This window comes from Dermacentor andersoni, chromosome 6, assembly GCF_023375885.2.
Source record: "Dermacentor andersoni chromosome 6, qqDerAnde1_hic_scaffold, whole genome shotgun sequence".
NCBI classification, from domain to species: Eukaryota; Metazoa; Arthropoda; class Arachnida; order Ixodida; family Ixodidae; genus Dermacentor; species Dermacentor andersoni.
Window position 1 is genome coordinate 152631192 of NC_092819.1, and position 27500 is coordinate 152658691.

Below are 27500 nucleotides of genomic sequence, written 5' to 3' on the forward strand. Positions count from 1 at the left end.
CCGTACTCAAGCATTGAAATGCACACAGTCGACAGCGGGGTATAAGAAAAAAGAATTGTGGCGGTTTACGTGCCAAAAGCACGATATGATTATGAGGCTCGCCTTAGTCCGGGACTTTGGTTGATCTTGATCCGTCGAGTTTCTTAGCTTACACTCCAAGCACGGTACCACGCCAGTTTTAGCATTTCACCACTAGAGAAATGCTGCCGCCGCGGCCGGGATTTCATCTCGCGTTCCCGAGCATAGCAGAAGACCACAGCGAGTACGCCACCGCGGCGAGTTGCGCGAGTTATTCGCAATGTAGTGAAAGGCACGGCCGTGATGATGTATAGCCAAGTTTTATGTACCAGGAATAGGGCTGGCGGTGCAATATACTTTAATCGTAAATCCTCCCGCACGAAGCGTATGAGTGGCGCCGCGTCCAGACAAATGCGCACCCGCACCTACGGTTAAAACATGCCGTCCACCCCACCGCATGCGTGGGCACTGGGCCGTGGTGCGCAGGCCACGCCAACTCACGCCCACGTTACGTGGGAATGCGAGCTCAGGCCATGAAACAATATTTATGCCTCGAATTCCGGCGCAAAATTTCTGAACGGAGGATTGGAAAATCAGGCTCGTCAGCGAGCGAAAGGAGACCCAAGAGGCATTCCTCCACCAAGCACGGCGGGCTGCTAAGGCCAGTGGAACCTTGGACTAGGGGCCCCACCCACCTGCCTCCACAAACCTGTCCTTATACAATGAACGTTTTTCAATTGAATTCAACTCCCTTTCGCGAGGTTGCGAGAAAAACAGGCACTCTGCGCCTGGCATTTCAATCGTGACATACATCGCCGCAATAAACAAGAAACTAATATTTTAGGAAAATGACACACAAGATATGAACACATGAGCTTTGGTCCCTGCAGCGCAATGAGGATATGAAATTACGTTTTATTACTAATGAGGCAGAGTATCTGGGATAACAGGCGTTTAAGCAGTTGTTTATGAAAGTTGCGCTCGTGAAGCTCGTTGCACCAAAGTCATGGATTCCGGGGCCAGTCCAAAATGTCACCCATGGTTTCCTGAAGCAGGAGAAAAAAGAAGGTAATAATCAGGCACATACAGCCAGAACATACCGATATATTGTATTTACACGTTACTGTAACATGACCTTCTAACTTTGTTCTAAAAACTAAAAAAGAACTTCTACGGCTTTGCATGTTAAAAGAATTCTAATTTTAATGCATACAGTAACTGGGGGATCCAGATAAATATTAACCCCCTGTAGTTCTTTAACATGCACAGAATGTGCTATACTGGAATTTTTTTTCTAATTTCGCACCCATCGAAACGCAGCCGCCATGGCTGGGATTGAATTATGATCAATTTAGTGTTCTCTGGCATAGGCGCATGTAAGGTCAGTAAACATCAGGTCAGTGTTATTGAGTTGACAACGGAGCAATTGATTATGAGAGTCAGATGCGTAGTCAGTGCAAATGAACCTGAAACAGTCGCCGCAAAGCTGGCTACATGTATGTAATAAAATATGGCAGTGGCCAATGGTGTTCACTATGAACACAAAAGCTACATTGCAAAATGATGTCTTAAAACATGGCAGTGGTAAAATTCATAGAAAAACTAAAAGGGGCTTGTCTAAGGATGCGTAAGCATTGTGCCACTTGCTCACCTCCGTGAAACCTGGTGTCATTATCGACGTTGTCAAACTTGATCCGACCAGTATAAACACTTATCAACCCTTATGGGTCATTACCAACCTTATCGGACTAAATCGCATCCTTATGAAGCTTTATCGGCTGTTATCCACTTCATCGCGCTTTATCCGACACTTATGAGCCCTTATTGGTCGTTACCAACCTTATCGCAATCGACACGATCCTTATCAACCTTATCAAACATTATCCGACCCTTATCAACGCTTATCAATGCTTCTTAACCGTATCAGAATTGATACGACTATTATAAGCCTTTATTGCTTTTAGAGCGCAGTTTTTAGGCGCGCAGTCCTGCCTTGCGCGACGGCGGAGTTGTAAGTCATCACCGAGCGAAAGCGGAGCGCAGCCTTAGGAGAAAAAAAAAAGAGCGTGCGAGGAGGAAAGTGGAGGAAGATCGAAGGAACAGTGGCCTGTGCATTCGCGGCATCACCACCACCACATCTGCAGGCGCATGGGCGATCTCGCCTGTGCTTCGAGGGAGGGGTAGGGTGGCGTGGGGTGGGGAGGGCTACGCTCGCCCGCGACGTCAGCTGCTTAGGTCAGTCCACGGCACCGGCGTGTGCGACATGAATCACTACTCCTGCAAGGGGCGACGATGGCGAGAGGCTACTAGTGAGGCTCGGTGTGACACTCCTTTGGATGTAGTCGCCGCTGACACTGGGGGCAGAATAAGCCGTTTTCTACTACTGGCCTATGCCGAGGAGCCAAGTCACCTAACACTAGACAAATCACCTAACACGCAGGGAGAAGGGCTGTCCCACTGAGGTTCTGTTATCGAATAGAGTAGCACAAGTCAATTATTAACGGTTGAATAACAATGATGCTGACGGCTAGAGCCTACTTTGAGGACATACGGGTAGGTGTTGAGGCTCCTTGCGGGTGGACTGACCAGTCATTGTATTCTACCTAGAGACTTTCTATAGGGCTGGTTCTAAAGTACCCTAGGCCAGGCATATGCCTGAGTGACGGGCAGAATCCAGAATCACCAAGGTGCTCAGAGTAGCCGAGTGATAAACTAATAAAGTGCTAACGCACGAGGCTTATGGTCACGTTAATGATGCTCTTCTTCTCACTACCTCATGGTGTGTATGAAATGAGTTTCAGCAGGTTTATCAATATTAAATATTTACCTTGGGGTGCCTAATGTGAAGTACGAATGTCAGTTTTGAATCTAGAATGACGCCAAAAAGCTTGTGCTCCCTAATCCAATGAATTCGCGGTTCATGCAGTTCGACGTTTGGATTGGGAAGCAATCCTGTCTTTCTTAGGAAAAGATAAAAGAACTTTTTTTATTTGCTGAGCGTGAATTGTTTGTGTAGTCCCATCTACTTTAAACTCTTTGTTCTAACAGCGCTGCGCTCGTCGCTCGCAGACAACAATTCAACTTCATTTGAAAGCTAGCTTTTTTTTTTATTGTGATAAAGACATTTGTTAAGTGACGTAATACAAAATTGTCTATTTGGACACCGAAAGACCGATTGAACAAGCACTTTTACGTTACGTTTAGCACATTTCCACGGGTACCTAGTCCGAATAAGTCTCGCAAGATTCCATAGGCGGCGTCGTGTCGTTGGCACTTTTTCTATCAAAGAATATAGATTAAAAAACAATCTTTAGACTATTGTGTCGAGGATCTAAATGCAGATGAGGTGTTTTGTTGTAGGTGGCTCCGCTCTGAAGCTACAATGATATAGATCAAGTTTTTTTTTATGGAAGCAAGTGTAAAAAGCGATGGTCTGTCACTTTTAATAGAGTTTTCAAAGCAAGTTCTGAGCTCTGTTTGGCGGTAACTTATTACTAATGGGGATTTTTACTGTGTTTCAAAACCAGAATGAAAATAGCATTTTTCGGTGGGGATAAAAAATATCCATCTAAATAGATATTCTTAAAATGTGCGAGTAGCATAATTTCTGTGTCTGCGTGAAGGTGTTTAATCGTGTCGTATATGTCCCGGTGCACAGCTCTGACAAGCGGTCAAGAAAGCCCTTTGCGTGGTCATACTCCAAGGAAAACTATAAGTTTGTTTCGCTCTATATATACGATTGAGTGCCTTCAGTGCTGCTAATTTCTTTTACTGCATAAATGACCACGAATAATAGATGAAACTCGAGACGCGCTTAGCATTCACCTGGAGCGTCACCTTGATCTCCCAAACTATTTTCTTGACCATTACCAACAGGAAACATATATATTTGCTGCCCCGTTAGCCTTCTGAAGCCGTTCCGCAATTTTGTTTCTATTGTGTAGGCATGTGCTCCGTAAAAGAACCTCTCCTGGCTTGTTCTTCTAGCCGGCCGTTGTGTCTACCTGCCCTCCGATTCGGCGTGTTTAAATTTAAGAAAATTTTTTTGCAGTCCGCGACCAACGCAGTCTGCCTTATACATTTGTTTGTTTTTACGCCTGTCTACGCTCTTCATTCATCGATGGCTCCCGTATTTTGCATGAGCGACTACTTCTTCGTGGAATAATTTTTTCTGTTGCCCTAACAAAAAAGCTGAAAAATACTTTAATGTGTAATCTATAATAAACTCTTCGATAAATCCACGTGACAGCAAGGTTGGGTTTTTTTAAATCCCTTTCAGTCAGTGGATGCTAGCTTCCGTTCAGGGATTTATATTCAGGATCCTTGCCCGGATCCCTGCTATGTTAGGTCAAGAGAAACCTGGGGTTCATAAGGCAGCACTGGTGCTGCTGCTGTCTATTTGCCACCAGGGAGCCACTGGTTGCCCTACCCTGCACACGGTTTCTTCGCGTTTCAGGTAGTTTCTGCACGTGCTCCAGCGACTCCTGGGCTGGACAGCCCAGGAGTCGCCTGACTTTGTTGCACAGTTGGGGGAGAAGTTTCCCCTACCAGCAACATAGAGGCAGGAGCCACAACCGACGGCTCAGTGCACGCCGGCCGGGAAAGAGGCGGAGGACGATGCAGCGCCGCCCCCTCACGCGCTGCATTAACGAAAGTTCAACTGTGAAAGGCGAAACTCGGATGTCGTGCTTCCTTAGGCGAGGCATTTTCAGTGGCTTTCAGCATAACATTCTCATTTTCCTTTTATTCTGCTTGACCAAGACCACGAATATGCTATATAGGCCCCATCACAGTAGGCACAGTCGTGTGCCGCTGCACAGTTGTGAGAGTAATGGTCTTCATCTCCACACTTTGCATATTCAGCAGGCTTCGACAGCATTACGAGCCATGGCCACGTCTCTGGCAACTGAAACAGTGTCCTTGGTTTGAAATGCATTGTCTAGCACTAGGTTTGCTGTAGCTTGTCTTCAGGAATTGCGGTAATTCACTGATGATCAGATGATTCTTTGGTGATTCACTGCAGTTACTTGTTTTCTTGTCGCTGTTGTCTGCTGTCGCACGTCAATAACATCGTCAGCTTTGACTGAGTGACTGATTTTATTTTACGACACACAAAGTACAAGATAAAATTTCACTTGAGATGTGGCTGGAAAAGTGGGAAAAAAGCTACATACATGTAGCTCGACTGGCCCCACCTCCCTGTACCCAGTCGCGGACACTTAAGCAAAAGTGAATAACGGAATTACACAGAGACTGTGAGAGAGCGAACGTGCCCCGCGTCGGTTCCGTCATTTTGAATGATGCTGGACGCACTCTTAGCAGGACCACGTATTCAAGCACATCGTCGGATTCGTGAGGTTAACGCGAATCGGTGGATATTTTTGGACAAGGTGGGTCAGCATTTCTTGGACTTTAATCATCTTTTTTCTTTGCATCGCACGTGCGCCATGCTGGTCCCAATGCCACGTAGGTGTAGCGAGCTCGCCAAGCCGGCATGGCTGATATGCGTATGGACGACGAACTCCCTTCGGAGATGGTCACCAACCGAATATCGCGATGTGCAAAACGACCTGGGGAGCTGGTGCAGCCGCCAAATCGACACAAGAATCACAAGGAAAGGGGATCGCCAACAAAGGCGGTGCCGGGGCCGACAAGCTCAAGCGCCAGATCGTGAAGACGTCGAGGATACCGCAAGTGCCGGTGGAGCACAGGAAAATCATGGTTAGGCCTCGGGGAGGCCTCAACCTGCACAACGTCAGCGCACATATCGGAGAAGCGATCGTCGAGGCGGCCGGACTTACAGCAAACCAAGCGAAGGAAGACATTGTCTTCCCCACTTCACACAGGATATCGTGGTGGTTAGTACACCGCACTGCAATCATGCCGAAAGGTATGAGGGAATCAAGTCCATTACGGTGATGGAGACGGAATATGAAGTCAGCACTTATGAAACGGCCCCCTACTCTACGTCCGAGGGGGTTATTTGAAGAGTGAACCTGAATGACAGTCAAAGTGTGATCACGAAAAATACTGCGCATGAATACAACCCAAGGGCATTGGCTGCACAATGTATCAAAGCTACGAGCTTGGTTATTGTGCTTTTCAACGTATTCAGGGTGCCCAACTTCATTAAAGATGGCTCAACCCTCGCGAGGTTCTATCTGTACAGGAAGAAATTTGACATGTTACGCATGTGGAAGAATTGCGCATAGATCAGACGTTGCCCCACACCTGATGTTGTGCAGTGCAGCGGATGAGGTATGCAAGACCCAGGGGAGGATCATATGAGCTCTCCCAAATGCAAGTTCTGTGGCGAAGATCACACCACAGATGACAAGGCTTGCAAGCAGAGGTACCAAGTGCCATATGTGGTAAGAGTAAGAAGAAGACAACGCTCCAAAGTGGAGACCGAGATGCAACCGGCCCAACCGACAAAGGAAACCCCTCCGGGCACCGCCAGGCGCTCACGCTCAAGAAGCACATCAAGATCAAGACAGCTTTCAACATCGATGGAAGAAACAGTTCCAGGGCTTGGGAGGCGCAGGTGCGTTTCGAGGAGCAGGAGCGGAAGACAAACACGAAAGAGGAGCCAGGAGCGACCTGGGCCAAGAAAGTCAAAGGTGCGGTGAAAGTCACAGGAGCAATAGCCTCGCAGGAACAAAGCAATGGTGCTAGACTAGAACAGCTGATCAGAGAGGTTATATCACTAATAAAAGCAAGTGAATAACTTAAGAAGCAGATGCAGGAAATAAGCAAACGCTGAGGGCAGAAAGCGACGGTGTGGCAATAGCTAAGCCGGTGAGTGGAAGTAGCAGCCTGGAGGAAGAAGGCACAATGGCGTTCAAAAAGAGAGCGGTAGTTCTGGCCGTGGACTCGATGTGCTCCGTTCTGGGAGAAATTAGGAATGCGATTAGTGACCTAAAGGGCTCGGTAGACAACGTTAACCTTAAAATGGAGAAAACAAGGAAGGGGAAGTTAATAGCCAAGAAAAGGCTGAGAAAGCTAGAGACCCCAGGAGAGGATGAGGAATATATATGCCCTCCCAAGCCGAAAGCGCTAGAACACTCCCAGGAGAGGTAGGTGGTACAGTCAACAGAACAGTGACAGGAGGTAGCAAGTCAGGGGGTAACGGCAATAATAATGGATAGCAGAAAGAGACTTAGTGTGTGGTAGTGGAACTACAGAGGATTTTAGCAAAAAAGAGCGTCACTAGCACAGATAACAAAGACGGTTGAAAATAGGCGGAAATTAATAATGCTGCAGGAAACTCTAGGGGAGGAGATCGGCCGTTCCGGCTATAACTCCGTCTGCAAAGGCAAGCAACCGGGCAGAGGAATTGCCACCCTAATTGACACGAAAATTCCCTACATAGAGCATTATTTAAAATTAGGAGCGAGTAAAATTGAATACTCATTAATAGAAATGGCCCTAAAACGGCACAGAGGTAAGGCGCAAAGCTTGTTCTGCCTCAACATGTATTGCAGTCCCAGAGAGATGAGACAGAGCTTCAGAGCAATGTTTAATAAGGCCATGTCAGTGTGGACAATGTCGAAACGATGCTGAGGTTGGAGAAGCTGGCGGGCTTGGGGAACAGAATTTCTATAAACTTTTGCATCTTGGCAGGGTGCGCATGCACGAACCCACTCGCGTGCATCGGCGTTCATCCGGGGCCATACGCAGCGCAATGGGATAAGCCGTTGTGTGGCACGGACACCGAGGTGAGCGAGCAGGTGCAGTGTCTCGCAGACCTACTTGCTTAACGTGCTGGGGACAAACAGTCGCAATGTTCCTGTAGAAGTGTCGTAGACGAATGTCACACCATCAAGGAGGACATCGCCCCACCGCAGTGCTGTTTTTACATGAGAGCAGTTGAAGGTGCTCGGGATCATTAAAGTGATGTGCTGCGAGTGTCTGTGCATCGAGTGGCGCAGAACGTGCCGGTGGTCTTACGGCGTTCACACGGCTCAGGGTATCAGCAGGTACATTCTACTCCTGCACCGCTCAGGGCATCGCCTGACTTTCTCTTCTTTCCTAGGGCGATCACGGCCATGTCGCTGGAACCACATATTATTATTCTAATAAAACGTGTTCCATCGTTTCTCTAGCTTAACGGCAGCAAGCATGTCATTCTTCTTCCTTCTTTTAACTCGCCATGTAAGTATGTGTTCTAAGGCATCCTGCTCTCGCTTCGCAGAGCTTCCCGTTGAGCAATCTATCGTTTCTTGTCTGGTTTCGTTTTTACCTCTTAGGTTGTTTCACAATAGAGGTTTCAACTTTTTTTTTTACCGCATACGGATTTACACAGGTGGCTCCACTAATTCCAAGTGCTCTATCGGAGCAGTGGTTTTTCTATCGGAAATTAGTGGAATTAGTGGAATCGGAATTTAGTGCACCTCTTGGAGGTGCACTAAATTATGTGCTCCAGTAGCCACCATATCCCTGGGCCATTTTCTGTGATTCGAAAGCAGGCCTGCAAACGCTGAAGTTTGCCCCATGTCATGGGTTACATGTGCAGCTAGTGTATAAATCAAGACGCGCTCATGACCACGCGCTCGAGACAGGACACGACATTTTTTTTAATTGTTGCCGAGCCACAGCGGAATTATCGGCAACGACATGGCAGTTAAAGATGCTCGCTCGGCATATCAAAAAGATCCAGCGGGTGCCTTCACCCCTCTCCAAAACGGATTCTCGCCACATCACACTTCTACGATGGAATTAACCAGGTTTCGACAACTCACTTTCGAGCCTAACTCGCGAATTCGACTGCCATCTGAACCCTACCGCCGCGAAACAACTTTACTATATCGCGTGTGCTTGGCCATCACATTCAAAAATTTCTACAGATTTTTATTATTGACTTTTGATTTTTAATGACTTTTTATGGTTTTTAGTATTCATCATTATATTTAATGGTAATGTAATTTTAATATTATCGGTGTGGAATATAGGCGGGTGTGATGAGACTAGAGCTCCTTCTGTGTCACTGCCCATCCGTTGACACTCCCAACGACCTACTCTACAAACTAAACTCTGCCTACTTGTAGCAGAGCGCTCTCGGAGGAAAAGATCATGGGACCGTGGCTTATGCATTATTGCATGCGAAAGGCCACAAAAACCTTTCTGCACTTCTTGAAGGCATAAGGGCTCTACGAGCACTTGTGAAAGTGGACATTACTCAGCGACTAACTCGGAGAATGATTGAGTATTTATTACTTTTGTTCTCTATCCTTCTTATCTATTGTTCCCCTTTGCCCTTCCCCAAGCGTAGGATATATAGGCAGCCGGCTACGCCCTTATATAACCTCCCTACCTTTCCCTTTTTGTTTATCTGACTCCAGTTTTTTCTTTATTGCCGCAACCCAAGGGATTGTCTCAGCCTCTATCAGTTTACTTTTAGGTTGTTTCTTGCGATGTTGCTTAATACATCGGTCGCATACCTGCTGGTAAGCTTCGCAGTTCTTTTCCTCCACTGTGCGTCAATATTGTCGCTGTACTGCGCGACTGAGACAGAGAAAGAAGTGGAGTGCGCGCACGATCTCGGTGTACACTGCGCCGGCCGGGACTTGCCTTTGGCTTCCTCCTGGACCTCATTTCACCGTGTAAATGAACATCATTCATAACATCTTCATTGGAGGCGCGGGGTACACACCTTTCTTTGTGACGGTGTTTAGGTGGCGATAGTCTACACAAAATCAACATGAGTTATCGTTTTCCTTGGCTAGGGTCACAGGAGGAGCCCAGTGGCTACATGATTCCTGGATCACTTCTTTCTGTAACATTCCTTCGACCTGCTCGGCGAAGAATTTTCTCTCTGAAGGTGAAACGCGAAAAGGTTTCTGACGAATTGGCGTCGCTTGTCCGGTATGGATGCGGTGTGAAATAAGAAACGCCGGTGGTATATGGGACGCTCACTGGTCTTGAGAAAAATGGAACACTGTGGCATAGCTAGCGAGAACTCCTTGAAGCCGACACTGCTCACTAGATCACAGCGACTTGTTAATAATGCGCTTAAAGTCAGCAGAATTACCATGGCTGCAATCGGGAATGGATTTTTTTTTCGGCAGTCGACATTTCGGCCGTTCCGACGGTGACAATGGTTTGCTCGTCAAAACTTGCCAGCTTAAGTCCTAGCGGTAATCTTATACATTGAATTGAAACTTTCACTGTCCGCAAACGAGTACAACAATCATTGGTGACAACGAGGGAGCTAGGGATCATCACATTTTTCTTGAGCGCGTTGTTATAATCGGGCTCGGCTAAACCACAACAAGAACCCGTACGAGGGAAGTGATGACAGGCACAAACATTGCAGTCTGAGGGGGCAAACACACGTCTTGCGACATGGAGAGGCCATCCGCGGCATCACTGGTGTTATCTGTCATTGAAGTTCGCGCGTCGCGCCAAAGAGAAATCGTGACGGTGCCACAATGAAAAGGGCTCGTCAGCGAGCACGCGGAGTGTGTAGGCATTAAACTGTGGTGCACGCTGTTGGCGGCGGTGGCATTACCTAGCAATCTGTCCATGCACAACGCAGCTGTAGCAAATGTGGGAGTCACGGCCTGTCGCTGGCGACACCGGTGTTATGGGTGTCGGGAATAGAAACGAACTCTGAGGCAGGTTGTAGGAGGCAAGAGCCCGCGGAAGAAATCGTTGTGGTGCATCTTATCGGCGGCCTATACTTGTCGGTTGCGGTGGCAAGTTGCTGCTTTGCGGACGATCAGCATATGTCCTGCGAGGCTCTGGGTAACTCTGACGTACCCAGGTAGCCGGTGGCACACGAGAGCGATCGTCAAATGCACACTGATGGCACACATGAGCGTCGTCAGCAACCTTAAGGCGTTCAAGCTCTTCTTTAACCACTCGTCGAATCACCGATGAGGTATCGTCATGGGCTGGGACGGACGCACTTGCAATAGCGGCGGCATTGTCCAAGCGTCCTAACTTTGGTCCAATACTTCTCGTTTTCAACGCTTCAAACGCCCGGCAGTGTTTCTTGAAATGAGACGGAGTACTAAGACCTTCTATTGTTATAAGAAAATTATAAACATCTTCAGTGGTTCCTTTAAGCAGATGTCCTAGATTGTCTTCGCCTATCATGGTGGCGCTGACGATTCCGCATATTTTCAACACATTCTCTATGTACCTTATACAGGTTTCGCCAGGTAACTGAGCTCGTCGGGAAAGCGTCTGCTCAGTCTTCTTTTTCTTAAAGATCGGATCCGCGGAGCACTTGGTGAATTCTTCTACAAAATTATCTCAGCTTGTCAGAACCTTCTCGTGGTTTTCAAACCAGAGGAGCGCGGTTCCAGCGAGACAAAAAAAATAAAAAAAACACGTTATGGACCTGCTTCGTAGTGCTCCAGTAGTTGTGGCGACTCACTCCGTTGTAGTGTTTGAGCCAGTCGTCGACGTCTTCTTTTGCTTTCCCCGAAAATGTGGGTGCCTCTCGCAGCGGTGTCCGGTAGCCAGCCTGATTTGCGTAATTGCTGTCTGGTTCGCCGCTGGTGGGATCGTCATTGCTTTCTCCGGAATCGGCCAGGCCCGCTACTACTACGCGTCTACTCCGTCGGACAGTTGGTAGATCAGGGTCGTCTAGGATCATCGAGGATTTGCCCCGCACTTCCACCAGAGATGTTACTAACGATGTTTATTTACAGGGTGAAACGAGGTCCAGCAGGAAGCCACAGGCAAGGCCCATCCGGTGCAGAGTACCCTGAGATCACGTGCGCGCACTCTACCTCTTTCTCTGCCTCACTCGCGCGGTGCTGCGACATTTTCCCTGGGGGCAGAAGAATATTTTTGATCTACAAATAATTGAAAAATGTCGCAATTCATTCTTTTTCACATTCCTCAGCCATTCTTTGAAATCAATTATATTCGAAGCTTGTTTCACTTCAAAACGTGTCCAGTCCATATCACCCTGTACAGCTTCATTTGTAGCCTTTCTTCAGCGCCCAATGCGAGGCGTCCCACTGACCTTTTGTTGCCATCGAGTCCAGATTATACCCGTCATTTGAAACAAACAACCTCATTTGCAAATGTAACTCCTGGCAACATTAAACCGTTCCAGAAACTTCGGAGCACCTTAAACCGGTTGCACCCTCATAGCGATCTGTGTTTCTTTACGGCAGGATTTCTCTTCCCTATTCCTGCTATTCTTTTTCCAGTGTCTCCACATATCTGTTGCCCGCGCTTATCCAGATACCAAGGTATTTGCATTCTTTTACCTAAAGTAGTTCCGGCCCTGTATTCACACGGTCTATTGTTTTCATCGAATACCAGAACAGCTGACTTTTTAACGCTTAAATATCAATCTTAAATTTGCACCTTTCTGTGGACAGATATTGGCCTGACATTGGATATCGCTTTGCTTGTTAGCAACCAACACAATCTTCTCCTCATAAAAGAGGAGCTACTGGTCGGCTTTTGTGCCCGCCTGTTCTGATGAGGGATTTAACCCGATATTGCTTCCCTTTCGCATTTTCCCATCGTTACTGTGTGTCATAATCCGCAGCGGGAATAAAGGGCGTATTCTAATCGATGATGATGATTATTTCCTGGCATGCCGTTTGAAACGGCGCGGTGACATAAGTAAACCGGCCTGCTTGATTTAATCATGTATGCAATACATGTTCTTGCGTACTGTTTTTGTATACAGCTCCTTAATACTTTTTTCTTCAAAATTTACCTCCTACAGCTACCTATACCTGTAAAAGACCGCGTCGTGTCTATCTCTTCCCTGCTTCCTTTTTCTGCCAATGCTCTTTACGTCTATTGCTCATCTCGGCTGCTTACCGGGTGACGCTTCCGGCCATTTTAAACCTAAGCGCTTCTGGAAGGTCCACATTACCTATGGGTCTCACTGGGCGAATCCCTTGGCATTCAATTAGGATGTACCGAGTGGCCTCCAGATTTTCGCTGCAGCATACCCATGCTTATTGTAGTTTCAAACATTTGTTCTGCTAAGTTCTTGTCCTTAGGTGGCCGCTCGAACCTCAAATTGCTAGTGCACACAGATTTCTGCGTGCATATGTAAGCTGGTTCCATTCTCGATAGCATTGGATAAATGTAAACCTTCGTTCTCGCTGTAAAGCGGCACGAACCCAATGGCGCATTCCTAGTTACCCGAGTTAGCGCCAAAGCGGTTCACTCAGGAGTGGCCGACGCCTACTGGCACGTACAGAGTTACTCAAGTTGGTATAAAGCGATTATTTCAAGAGCAGCAGAAAGTGACTGCAACATACTCGGTGGTCTCAGTCGACGTCAGTGAGTTTCATTGAACAGCGGTACATAGCCAGTAACACATGCAATGTGCTGCATCGCCAGTGACTCATGTTGGCGGCGGAGAAGCTAGCTCAAAGGGACCCACGGGTTGGTCGTGAGACATACCCAATGACCCATGTTTGTCCGACGGTTCATTTGGAACCCTGTTCAGTAGCGCCTCCCGATGCATTACCCATTAGACCAAGGACAACCCAATGAACCTCATTGTCGGGAAAATGGTTAGAAATATAGGTTGATAGACAGTCAGCCATCGGAAAGTGCGACACGTAGCCTATGAAAGCAAATCGAATTAATAATCATTATAAAATATGTAACATCGTCAATTACCCACCGAGCATAAGATTAGATCTTCTTGCTGGGTAAGTTGATGCGTGCTATTTAGGAAGAGTTGCCCATATGGAAGGACGAACGCAAAAGAAACAAAGTAAACATGTTGCAACAGAACTGCTTGTTGGCCTAGTTGGTGCTTGCTAAAAGACATGTTTTTTGCCGCAATTGAACACACACAAAAGAAAGACACAAAAGAAAGAAAGTAAACATACTTCGTTTTTTTCTGTGTTCGTCATTTCATAGCGCAACTCTTCCTAACATATCCATAAGATAAGTTTCTAATAGCATTACTGTCGCCGACCATCTCTAATGGATAGGTGCACAGCAAATTTTGATGACATTGGCTATATTAGGGTACTTAAGGAACACACCGGGCACTATCTATCTATCTATCTATCTATCTATCTATCTATCTATCTATCTATCTATCTATCTATCTATCTATCTATCTATCTATCTATCTATCTATCTATCTATCTATCTATCTATCTATCTATCTATCTATCTATCTATCTATCTATCTATCTAGCTATCTATCTATCTATGCTTCTAACCCTGTTTTCGCCAACTTGATTCACTGTATAGTCCAGTGAACAAGGCTTAAAACCAACCGTAGGAACAATATGGTACATTGGGTAAGTGATAACGCTTATGTGCCGCCGTTCGCGAAGCTCTTTGAATGCAATTGGCAACTGGCAGCAATGTGCAACTGTTGTTGGGCCAAATTCGAACGAACCCTGTTTGACGTTACTTTGGGCCACTAGGTGTGTAACCTGTTGCATGTCGTTCAACAACTTTGATGCCAGCTTCGGTCACTGGGTGTGTAACACGGCGTATGCCGTTCAAGAACTTTGATGCCAGCTTCGGTCATTGGGTGTGTAACATGGTGTATGCCGTTCAAGAACTTTGATGCCAGCTTCGGTCACTGGGTGTGTAACACGTGTATGCCGTTCAAGAACTTTGATGCCAGCTTCGGCCATTGGGTGTGTAACATGGTGTATGCCGTTCAACAACTTTGATGCCAGCTTCGGTCATCGGGTGTGTGACCCGGTGTATGCCGTTCAACAACTTTGATGCCAGCTTCGGTCATTGGGTTTGTAAAATGGTGTATGCCGTTCAACAACTTTGATGCCAGCTTCGGTCACTGGGTGTGTAACATGGTGTATGCCGTTCAACAACTTTGATGCCAGCTTCGTTCACTGGGTGTGTACCATAGTGTATGCTGTTCAACAACTTTGATGCCAGCTTTGGTCATTGGGTGTGTAACATGGTGTATGCCGTTCAACAACTTTGATGCCAGCTTCGGTCATCGGGTGTGTGACCTGGTGTATGCCGTTCAACAGCTTTGATGCCAGCTTCGGTCATTGGATTTGTAAAATGGTGTATGCCGTTCAACAACTTTGATGCCAGCTTTGGTCACTGGGTGTGTAACATGGTGTATGCCGTTCAACAACTTTGATGCCAGCTTCGTTCACTGGGTGTGTACCATAGTGTATGCTGTTCAACAACTTTGATGCCAGCTTTGGTCATTGGGTGTGTAACATGGTGTATGCCGTTCAACAACTTTGATGCCAGCTTCGGTCACTGGGTGTGTAACATGGTGTATGTCGTTCAACAACTTTGATGCCAGCTTCGGTCATTGGGTGTGTGCCGCTGTGTATGGGTCGCTTATCAGTGAACTTCATCCGCGTGAACTTGGGTCACTGGATATGTGCTGCTGGGTATGTGCCACTTTTCAGTAAGACTCTTCACGCCAACATGGGTCGCTTCGGACCCTATAGCGTAAAACGTGTCTAATCTGTTTTTATTGCGAACTCCTGACTTCAAATATACGTAACCTCCGACGTAAGCATCGGGCGGTGACCCATCCAGGGTTATCTGAACAGCCCAATCAAACTCTGACCTCGTTCATATAAGGTCGCCTTTGTTTGCTCTCAGAATGAAGTTAATTGCCTACATTGAACTGCTTTTCTTAATTGGCTGACAAGAGGAGAGTAGCACGCCAAAGTGTAGATTGTTTTGATGGGGCCTAGCCAGCGCCCTCAAAATAGATAACCGAATGAGGAGGGGGGTGTCCGCCTCTGCGATTGATCCGCTTCCCCTTCTTTAGCTTGGGCTGCCTTGTCAAAAATCGCGGCGGCGTTCAACGGAGGGTAAGAATGCCGCTAAAACGATTGCTCAGCGCTGAAGAGTTGGCCAAATGATGTCGCATACGTGCCGAAATGGCTCGACAACGTTATACTGCCACTCTAGACGTTAATTATCCGCAAATAAATGAGTTCTCTCCAGCAGTTGCGAATTGCCAGTGCCTGAGCGATCGGCGGGCTGCCATATTCTATTACATTCGGAACGGGGCAATCTCGGGCTATAGAGAAAATAAAACTTCAGTTTTGTTCGGCATATTAATGCATCTTTAACGCGTACACGTCACTGTGATGCGGTGAGTTTTCGCAGTTTTGTGACGTCGAGCGACAGACACGCGAAGTAAGCGCAGCTTTCTTCGCGTGTCATATAAGACGGGGAACTATTGCGGGTTTCGTAACGTCGCGTGACAGGCAAGCGAAGTGGGGGTGGCCCAAAAATGTTTTGACCAAACGAAGCACTGGCTGCAGAATTGAAATAGAAAAATTTGCGATAGTGTGACGCTATAATCATTTCACAAAACATTTCTATCTGGAGAGGAGAATCTTTCCTCAACCACATAAAAAGTTTACGAGGCCTCAACCTATAAGCCTTAGGATGCTTCAGAGTAGTTCTTATTCTAGCCTGGCCTTCATGCACTGTTTATTTCCAGACGTTTTTTCGCTCACAGTGGTCCTAGCTGCCGGGGGACATGCAATTTAGAACACATGCTCTCGTGTTACGCTTCGTTAAGAGAGGATAAGGACTTCACTGAACACACGTGGAAAACAGACATCAAGAGCTTGTAATACTATCGTCAGCTTTGGGCTGTTCGGAGAGCCTGCGATGCGGCGCTTATGTTAGGCTTAACTGTCCCCACGTGGGAGCGGCCCGCGGTGTCGCCCTATGGGGCGGCGCTTCTCAGGATCCTTTTACTAAAGTTCTTCGTATGCGTATCCGTATCGCACCCTTGGTACGTGCCATGGTGTATTTTGCGCTCTTCAGTGACAAAAAAAATGTAAATTTAGCCAATGTCGGTGAAACCCAACCCCCGTCATATATACTGTATTACGATAGCTTTTTCTGAATATATTGCTATGGAACAATATGTGCGATCACGAAAAGGCGAGCAGTGTGGAGACGACGACGACGATTAGAAGCTAGCGCGGGCTGTTGCCTCTTGGCCAAGCGCAGCGTATTTTCTTGTAAATATGGACGACCGCACGCCAAGTTTCATCTCAGATGCGAGCGCTCTTTTCTCCCCTGGCGGAACGATTTCATCTCCAACGGGTGTAGGTGTTGGTTTCCACCGCCGCTTCCCTTCACGGTCGCGCCCGCGTTCAGTTCGCGCTGCGCGCGAAATGTCTCTTGTTTGTGACGGCGCCTCTTCGCATGACCGGAAATTATTATTGTGTTGTTAACTGTCACGACAGCAATGTAAACACGAAAGGGTTGATGCCACCAGTGAAATTCTGCCGATTCACAAGAAAATGGCACGAAAAAAGCAGATGACAGACATGGATTACTGCGGTGCGCCGAGCGAAGTAAACAACTCGCAAACGAAGCGAGCTCGTTCATTGATCACTCCTGAGTGTATGACGGTTTTTATATGTAACCCACATGAATTTAATAATTACTCGGTACATAATCCTTTTACTCATATAAAAACTTTCAGTTGTTCGACGAACGCTTGTCCTGTTTTTTTTTTTTTTTCTCGTGTTTCGTTTTAGTAGGCGCTGCCCAAGAATGGAAACCACTTCTGTTGTATGCGCTAGCAGTGGTCGAAGTTCACGCGTGCCGAGAAATTGAATAAGTGCACGATGCATTGAACATGACCGCAGTTCATTCCCGCATCACCACTGCACCGATCGATCGAGCTACTGGACGATAAACGCCCGCGTCTTGGTCGTGCCGGCATTGCTGAAGCAGGAATGATTACTAATACTTTCAACTTCCGTCTCTTGAGCACTGTTAAAAAATGGCCAAGCTGTCTGCATTGCTGCCTCTATTCCATACTGTAGGGGAGGTACTAGTTAAAGTTGTGTGCGCATGTCGTGCTTGTGCTATGCAGCGATATTTTTTGTTTATTTCCGCACAGTGTCAATGGAAGTCCGTTGTCGCCATCAGAGACAACACGGATTTGTACAAACATATTGTGAGAAACTGCAAAAATGACTTTAGCTCGTATGTGCCCTATGTATGTGCCGCATCGTATGTGCTGACGATTTTTCCGGCGGCACATACGACGTCGTCTCCAATTACCTGCTCAGCGTCACTTACATGGTTAAGCAGACGCTGCCCTTTCGCCGTATTGCAGCCATAAAAAAAATCGTCAAGCGTACCGACCTTCTCAAAGGCATCTAGAAGCGTGTACAGTCTGTTTCACAGTTACGGGAACACTCAGAGCGTATTGCATCGCGATGCGGCAAGCAATGGAGTCGTGCGGCGGCAGCAGCTGGAGCAGGCACAGACGCTCGAGGGACGGAGTCGTGATCTGCGTCGTCTGTTACGGCGGCGCGCGCTAGCCGCATTGGCAGGAAGCGTGCCACTGTCAAGGGCAGTGCACCGATTTCATCGGTACTACGGGAACTGAGCTGATATTCTTTACTAAACGTTGTGCGTCGCCAAACTCTGAGCCTTCATTGGCGATAATGGAGTTTCACAAACTTCTTTTGACAGCATGCCTCGTTTGTTCTTTCGAAAGGCCGGGGTACTTAGCGCGTGCACGTATATTTCTTCACTGTGTGTACTACCATAATAAGCAGCGACAAGACGCACCAAGATGTGCGCGCGACGTGCTCAGTCTTTGTTTGACTCGAAAGCAAAACAAAGCACTCAACAATGATAACTATGGGGGTCGAACACGATGAAACAAACGGATACGATTGAAGGAATGTTTTAGGTTCAGACAATGAGCTGGAAGTGATTTTTCTCGACAATTATTCACTACACCAGACAGACCCTGCCCGCCGGCGGGGAAGTGGACACGTCACGCTCGGAACTTCAGTTAGTATCTCGTCATGTCCCCAGCCGCAGCGATGACAGCGCTCATCCTGGAAGGCAGTGAAGTGTAGAGTGACTTGATCAGGGATGTGTTCATTCGCAGCACGAATCAGTCGCTGATGATGGTGGATCGAAGCCTATCCTCGGACGACTGATAGAGGGGATAGTGCGCCAGCGATACTCAACGAGCCCTAGACATTTTAAATGATGTTGGCGCCCGGGGATTGAGGCGGCCACTCCAAGAGAGTGACTGCGCGCTCTTCCAGCAGTTCTTGCACAACATGAGCAGTGTGGATCGGCTACCTATCGCGTTAGAATATACAGTCGCCTTCCAGAAACGGGCCGTCAATAATGTGTGGAATCAGTACGTCGTCTATGACTGCCCTGCACCTTTCTGCGATGAACTTACCTTCGAGGCGTGTCAGTGGGCGTCGCACAACGCTTATTAAAGAATACCGGCTTATTTTACGCAGTAACGATGAGATCGGCTCCCTGCAACTGACAATAGAACGTTTCCCCGACAATGCGGCCAGCGCGCGCCGCCGTAGCAGACGACGCCGTTCAAGATCCCGCCGCTCGAGCACCTGCGCGAGCTGCTGCCGCCGCCTGACTCGAGCGCTCGCCGCATCACGATGCAATGCGCTCCGAGTTTTCCCCTAAATGTGAAACAGACCGTACATCGTCCTTCGAATGAAATGTCCACGCGTACACACGTAGCCACACACCGCGCGCGGCACGAAACGTGCCCAAACACGCGCAGTGCAGGAGGCAATCAAGGCGGTGCGAACGAGAGATGGGAGAGGGGTACCACCCGCTAATAGAATTTTGCTTCGCATGCCGCGCTCTCAACGCTGGCACAGCAGCGTCGCTCTCGGTGCCGTTCTTGTCCATACTTGTACATAGCTTTTCGTCTGCGTCTCCCTACGTAACATGTCTGGTGGAGGTGGACGTTCACTGTACCTCGTCACGGAGCTTCACGGTGGACGGTACGTCGAGCCTTCCTTCATGGCTCCCGGCGACGACAACCCGACTCCGCCGAATCCGACACCTGCTGCCACTTCGACGTCCTACATCACTCTCCCCACTCCCCGTGATCCTGGCGTATTCTCGGGCAAAGATGGGGAAGACGTCGATGACTGGATCAGCCTGTATGAACATGTCAGCCGCAATAACCGGTGGGACCCTACTGTTATGCTCGCCAACGTAGTCGTTTACCTCGGTGGCACACCTCGAGTTTGGTATTGCACGCACGAAGATGAGCTCACCAGTTGGGATTCACTTAAGACACAGCTTCGAGGCTTGTTCGGCAACGCCTACGGTCACCAACTTGCTCAGAAGTAGGTGTCACGACGTTGCTCGTCGCCGAAATGAATATGAGAATACTGATACGTGTACTTATCTTTTTCGGGCGACCACGTTTCGCCGCTTAACAAATGCAATCGCACAGCGCGGGACGCGCCTGCATGTATCCGACGTTTCTGGAAAGTTATCGATGCTTCTACCCGGCTGTCTGTTGTTGCCGAACCTTGTGTTATCTGATTTCATCGCGTAGCGCGAATGGTGTAGAACTTTGTGGAAAGCACGCGGGTCCAAACGATTAGTCTGGAACATTCGACGACTGCTCTATAAAAGCCGACGCGCTTGACCCGCTGAGCAGATTTTCGACGATCGCCGAGCGTGTTCGCCGCTATCGTTGCGCTATAAGTGTAGCCTGTTTTGTGGGCACAGGTTCGCCCAATAAAAGTTAGTTTTCTTGTTCACAGTATTGCTACTGTGTTCTTTCTTCAACGTCACCACCACGTGACATCTGGTGGAGGTGCTTGTGCGTTCATGTACCGAACGCCCCCGCAAAGCCGCGATCCAAGCCCGAAGCCCGAGGACAAAACCGACACCGCCCAAGACCAGCGTGCTAGCCGCAGACTGCAAGGCCTGCCCCCAGAGCACGGACTTCTACCTGAGGCGACAAAGAAGATCGTGGTCAAGACAACCTCAATGGCTGCCCCAGCGTCCCCCGTTATCCTACAACAACCCCGGGACCCACCGACCTTCCATGGAGCAGCGACTGAAGACCCGGAATCTTGGCTGGAGACCTACGAGCGAATCGCGACATTCAACAACTGGGACTCCGACGACAAGCTGCGGCATGTCTACTTCGCCTTAGAAGACGCCGCCAGAACGTGGTTTGAGAACAGGGAGTCGACTTGACTACGTGGGACCTGTTCCGTAGCGGCTTCCTGTGCACCTTTACAAGTGTCGTGCGCAAGGAAAGGGCCGAAGCTATGCTGGACGCCCGAGTGCAGCTACCAAACGAGAACGTTGCCATCTTTACGGAAGAAATGACCCGTCTGTTCCGCCACGCCGACCCGGATATGGCCGAGGAAAAGAAAGTTCGCCTACTCATGCGTGGTGTGAAGGAGGAACTTTTCGCCGGGCTGGTAAGAAGCCCACCGAAGACCGTCGAAGAGTTTCTTCGTGAGGCGACGAACATCGAGAAGACACTCGAAATGCGGAACCGGCAATTCAACCGCCGTACAAGCTCTACCCCCTACGCAGGAATTCAATCACTGGCCACGGACGATCTGCGCGAGACCATCAGGGCCATTGTGCGCGAAGAACTGCGCAAGGTCTTGCCTTCGTCGCAGCCTCAAGTGGCTTCGATCGCCGACATCGTAAAAGAAGAGGTGCACCGATCGCTTGGAGTTCCTGAGGTGCAACCAGAACCACCGCAGCCTCAGCCGCAAGCGATGAGCTACGCCGCCGTCGCCCGCCGTCAAGGTCCCTTTCCACTACCGCGCCAGGGCCCCGTAACGCCGCAATTCCGTCGACCACCACCGCCGCCGCCAGCACGCCCACCCGTCGCCCAGCGCAGCTACCCGAGGAAGACTGACGTTTGGCGCGCTCCTGACCACCGCCCGCTCTGCTACCACTGCGGAGAGGCAGGTCACGTCTACCGACGATGCCCATACCGAGAGATGGGACTGCGAGGTTTCGCCGTTAACGCGCCGCGTCCACAGCTTGGAGAGCGCCCACGTGACATCGCCGACTACCTCGCCGCTACTCAATGGAGCTCTCGACGACCGTCGCGTTCGCCATCACCAGGCCGCTACCTGTCGCCGCAGCGCCGACCATACAGTGGCCCAGCCCGGGGCCGGTCAGCGAGCCCATATCCGGAAAACTAAGAGCAGCAACCGATGGAGGTGCGGTTGCTGTTCGTCGAACTGACGAAGATCCTCCGCCGCCGACGAAAGCGCCGAAGAAACCATCTCGACGACATAATGACGACGCGCCACCGTCCCGAGGAAGTCAGGAAGCGAAGACTGCACCGACGAAAGACGACTTCACGACGCGACGTACTAGCTTCAATTCAACACGACGCAGCCGTGATCCGACGCCAAGACCCAACTGCAACGCAAGACAAAGAACCACCGACCTCGACGTGCTTCTAGACGGCCACGCAGTCACCGCCTTAATCGACACAGGCGCCGATTTCTCAGTCATGAGTGGACACATCGCCGTCCAGATGAAGAAGGTTAAGACTGCATGGGAAGGCCCTCAAATTCGGACCGCTGGAGGACACCTGATTACGCCGACAGGAATGTGCACGGCAAGAATTACCATTCACGACCGGACTTACCCTGTCACCTTCGTTATCCTCCAACAGTGTTCACGAGACGTCATTCTCGGTATGGACTTCCTGGACCAACACGGCGCAATCATCAACCTGAAGTCGAAGTCAATAACGCTGTCGGAAGATAAAGCGATACCGCCGGAGAGCCCTCGTAGTCACCACGCCTTGAATGTGCTCGAAGACCAAGTGAGCATCCCGCCCCGCTCCAGCATTGTTATTTCGGTCGGCACCGAAATACCCGCTGACGTAGAAGGCGTCATCGAAGGCGACCAACGTCTACTGCTAGACCGTGAAATTTGCGTCGCAAGAGGGATCGCTCGACTGCATGGAGGGAAAACTGAAGTGTTGCTGACAAACTTCAGCCAGGAGTTCAAGCACCTCAACAAGGGCACGACGATCGCGTACATCGAGGAAATTCTGGAAACAAGTAATGCGTTTGTCCTCTCGGATTCCGCCGCATCTACCCCGACGACCATGGTTCCCGAACCAGACTACGACATTAATCCAAGTCTCCCAGTGATTAAGCAACAGCAGCTCAGAAGTCTGCTCCGACGATACAAAAGCTGCTTTTCGACGACATCGAGGATTCGACAAACACCAGTCGCCAAGCATCGCATAATCACCGAGGAGTACGCTCGACCACTCCGCCAAAGCCCTTACCGAGTTTCGCCGCGAGAACGCGAAGCTATAAGAGAACAAGTCGACGAAATGCTGCGCGACGACATCATCCAGCCGTCGAAAAGCCCATGGGCATCCCCTGTTGTCCTGGTGAAGAAAAAGGACGGAACCCTACGTTTCTGCGTCGATTATCGTCGTCTGAACAAGATCACGAAGAAGGACGTATACCCCATCCCACGGATAGATGACGCATTGGATCGGCTCTGCAACGCTAAATACTTCTATTCGATGGACCTCAAGTCGGGCTATTGGCAAATAGAAGTCGACGAAAGAGATCGCGAAAAGACCGCCTTCATAATCCCAGACGGCCTCTACGAGTTCAAGGTCATGCCATTTGGACTGCGCTCGGCGCCTGCAATGTTCCAGCGCGTGATGGACACGGTCTTAGCAGGATTGAAGTGGCAGACCTGTCTCGTTTACTTGGATGACGTCGTTGTATTCGCCGGAAATTTCGACGATCACCTTACGCGGCTTGCCACAGTACTAGAGACCATCAAGTCATCAGGGCTCACTTTGAAACCAGAAAAGTGCCGCTTCGCTTACGATGAGCTTCTGTTCCTAGGCCACGTCATCAGCAAGTCTGGAGTCCGCCCTGACCCGCAGAAGACCGCTGCCATTGCAAAGTTCCCGCAGCCCACCGACAAGAAGGCAGTGCGTAGATTCCTTGGCATGTGTGCCTACTACAGGCGCTTTGTCAAGGACTTTTCACGCATCGCCGAGCTGTTGACACGTCTAACTAAATGTGATGTTGAGTTCAAGTGGGAAACGCCGCAGGCCGACGCATTTGAAGAACTCAAACGACGCATGCAGTCGCCGCCGGTACTTGCGCACTTCGACGAGTACGCCGATACAGAAATCCATACTGACGCCAGTAGCCTAGGCCTCGGTGCCGTTCTAGTCCAGAGGAGAAACGGAGTCGAACAGGTGATAGCTTACGCTAGCCGGTCGCTGTCAAAAGCGGAAGGCAACTATTCTACAACTGAAAAGGAATGCCTCGCCATCGTTTGGGCTACAGCTAAATTTCGCCCTTATCTTTATGGCAGGCCATTCAAAGTCGTCAGTGACCATCACGCGTTGTGTTGGCTAGCGAGTATAAAGGATCCTTCAGGACGACTGGCACGGTGGAGCCTCAGACTACAAGAATACGACATCACTGTAACCTACAAGTCAGGACGAAAACACTCCGATGCCGATTGCCTATCACGCGCCCCCATTGACCCGCCGCCGCAAGATGACGAAGATGACGCCTTCCTTGGCATGATAAGCGCGGAAGACTTCGCTGAACAGCAACGGGCAGACCCGGAGCTAAAAGGCCTGGTGGAATATTTGGAAGGGCACACCGACGTTGTCCCCAGGGCATTTAAGCGCGGATTATCTTCCTTCACGCTTCAAAACAATCTCCTCGTGAAGAAGAACTTTTCACCAGTCCGCGCCAACTACCTTCTTGTCCCGTCAGGACTTCGTCCAGAAGTATTGCACGCCCTACATGACGATCCGACCGCTGGACACCTCGGTTTTTCCCGGACACTATCGAGGATACAAGAAAAGTATTATTGGCCGCGCCTGACCGCCGACGTCGCCCGTTATGTCAGAACATGCCGAGACTGTCAGCGACGCAAGACACCGCCGACAAGGCCAGCCGGATTACTACAGCCAATCGAGCCTCCTTGCCGACCATTCCAGCAGATCGGGATGGACTTGCTGGGACCCTTTCCGACGTCAACAACCGGAAATAAGTGGATCGTCGTGGCGACAGACTACCTCACCCGCTTCGCTGAAACTAAAGCACTGCCGAAAGGTAGCGCAGCCGAAGTGGCGAAATTCTTTGTCGAAAACATCCTGCTTCGACATGGCGCCCCAGAAGTCCTCATCACCGACAGAGGAACGGCCTTTACAGCGGAGCTCACCCAAGCCATTCTGAAATACAGTCAGACAAGGCACAGGAGAACCACGGCCTACCACCCGCAGACGAATGGTCTTACGGAGCGGCTGAATAAGACCCTCGCCGACATGCTAGCGATGTACGTCGACGTCGAACACAAGACCTGGGATGCCGTCCTGCCGTACGTAACATTCGCTTACAACACGGCGGTGCAAGAAACAACACAGATCACGCCGTTTAAGCTGGTTTACGGCAGGAACCCGACGACGACGCTCGACGCCATGCTGCCCCACGTCACTGACGAAGAGAATGTTGACGTCGCTAGCTATCTCCAGCGAGCCGAAGAAGCCCGACAGCTCGCCCGCCTACGGATCAAGAACCAACAGAGGACTGACAGCCGACACTACAACCTCCGACGACGCTTTGTTGAGTACCAGCCCGGCGACCGTGTTTGGGTTTGGACCCCGATACGCCGACGAGGACTGAGTGAGAAACTACTCCGACGCTATTTCGGACCCTACAAGGTCATCCGACGTATTGGCGCTGTGGACTATGAGGTCGTGCCAGACGGCATTTCGCATTCACAGCGGCGCCGCGCACGATCTGAAGTGGTCCACGTGGTGCGCCTTAAACCCTTTTACGGACGCTGACGAACTTCGTCATTTTGTTCTTTTCTTTGCTACGAGTGCTTTTGTTTATTACCTTCGTTTGTTTGCAGCATCGGGTCGATGCTTCTTAAGAGGGGGGTATTGATACGTGTACTTATCTTTATCGGGCGACCACGTTTCGCCGCTTAACAAATGCAATCGCACAGCGCGGGACGCGCCTGCATGTATCCGACGTTTCTGGAAAGTTATCGATGCTTCTACCCGGCTGTCTGTTGTCGCCGAACCTTGTGTTATCTGATTTCATCGCGTAGCGCGAATGGTGTAGAACTTTGTGGAAAGGACGCGGGTCCAAACGATTAGTCTGGAACATTCGACGACTGCTCTATAAAAGCCGACGCGCTTGACCCGCTGAGCAGATTTTCGACGATCGCCGAGCGTGTTCGCCGCTATCGTTGCGCTATAAGTGTAGCCTGTTTTGTGGGCACAGGTTCGCCCAATAAAAGTTAGTTTTCTTGTTCACAGTATTGCTACTGTGTTCTTTCTTCAACGTCACCACCACGTGACGTTGAAGAAGCACTGGCAATATTGGAGGAGTCAGAGTCGTCAACGGGGTAACGCGACAAGCTGTCAACGTTTTGGAACAGGCGGCCAGACTTCTACACCACGGAATATGAAAATTCTTGTAGCCCCAAAGCCCATCGACGAAGCCGGCCTGTAGGGTGTTTTAGTGATGAGAGCCAGCATAGAGCCTGACGGTCAGTGACTACGGAAAAAGGGCGAAAGTAAAGGTAAGGACGGAACTTCGCAACCGTCCCGACAACAGCAAGGCATTCTCGTTCCGTAATGCAATAGTTGCGCTCCGATGGTGCTAGGAGGCGGCTCACATAAACAATAACGCGAGCCTGGCCACGCTGACGCTGGGCTAAGACAGCACCTACGCCATGACCGCTGGCATCTGTTCGCAATTCTGTAGGGTAATCAGGGCCGAAGTGGCCGAGAATGGGTAGTGAGGTTAGAAGAGTGACGAGACGAGAGAAGGTAGCGGCACTGCAGTACCCCACGATAATTGTACACCTTTCTTCAAAAGATTAGTGAGGGGTCTAGCAATTGCCGCAAAATTTGGAACAAAACGACGAAAGTACGAACAGAGCCCTACAAAAACTTGGAACGTCTGCGGCTGTCTTCGGAGCCGGAAACTCTCGGACAGCGATAGTTTTGTCGGGATCAGGCTGTACTCGGGAAGCGTCAACGAGATGGCCCAGAAGAGTAATTTGGCGGTGGCCAAAACGACATTTGGACCTGTTGAGTCGCAGCTTCGCCTTTCGAAATATATCAAGTATAGTTGTTAGACGCTCAAGGTGAGTGTCGAACGTTGGCGAGAACTACGATAACGTCGTCGAGGTAGCAGAGGCATGCGTACCATTTGAAACTATGGAGCAAGGAGTCCATCATACACTCAAAGGTGGCAGGGGCGTTGCGTATCCAAACGGCATTACTTTAATTTGGTATAGGCGATCATGTGTGATGAAGGCGATTTTTTCTCTGTCTATATCGTCAACAGCAATCTGCCAGTATCCAGAACGAACATCAATAGAAGAGAAATAGCTGGAACCGCGCAGGCAGTCAAGGGCGTCGTCTATACGTGGGAGCGGGTAGACGTCCTTCTTAGCAATGTTGTTCAGATGACGGTAGTCTGCACCGAAGCGTCACGTGCCGTCCTTCTTCTTAACCAACACCACAGGTGACGCCCAGGCACTCAAAGGCTGAATGATGTTCTTATCTAACATTTTCTTCATTTCATCTTGAATTACTCGTCGTTGTGGCGCAGAAACTCGATACGGTCGTCATTGAATAAGCGTAGCATCGCTAGTAAGAATCCGATGATTGACCACGAGTGTCTGGCCTAACGGGCGATCGTCGAAGTCGAAAATATCTCGGTAGAACG

At 49.4% G+C, this 27500-nt stretch overlaps 1 protein-coding gene across 2 annotated transcripts in view; it reads right to left on the reverse strand.

Annotated features, from left to right (window-relative positions):
* Positions 1-835: 835 nt before the first annotated feature.
* The window catches only part of LOC129382723 (uncharacterized), a 276055-nt gene continuing 249390 nt past the window's right edge, over positions 836-27500 (reverse strand). The window contains exon 12 of one of the 2 annotated variants that reach the window (XM_055066873.2): positions 836-1064. In XM_055066873.2, the coding sequence (XP_054922848.2) occupies positions 851-1064 (214 nt within the window). In that variant the 3' untranslated portion in view covers positions 836-850. The remainder of the gene's footprint in view (positions 1065-27500) is intronic. The other variant, XM_055066858.2, reaches the window with a different exon arrangement.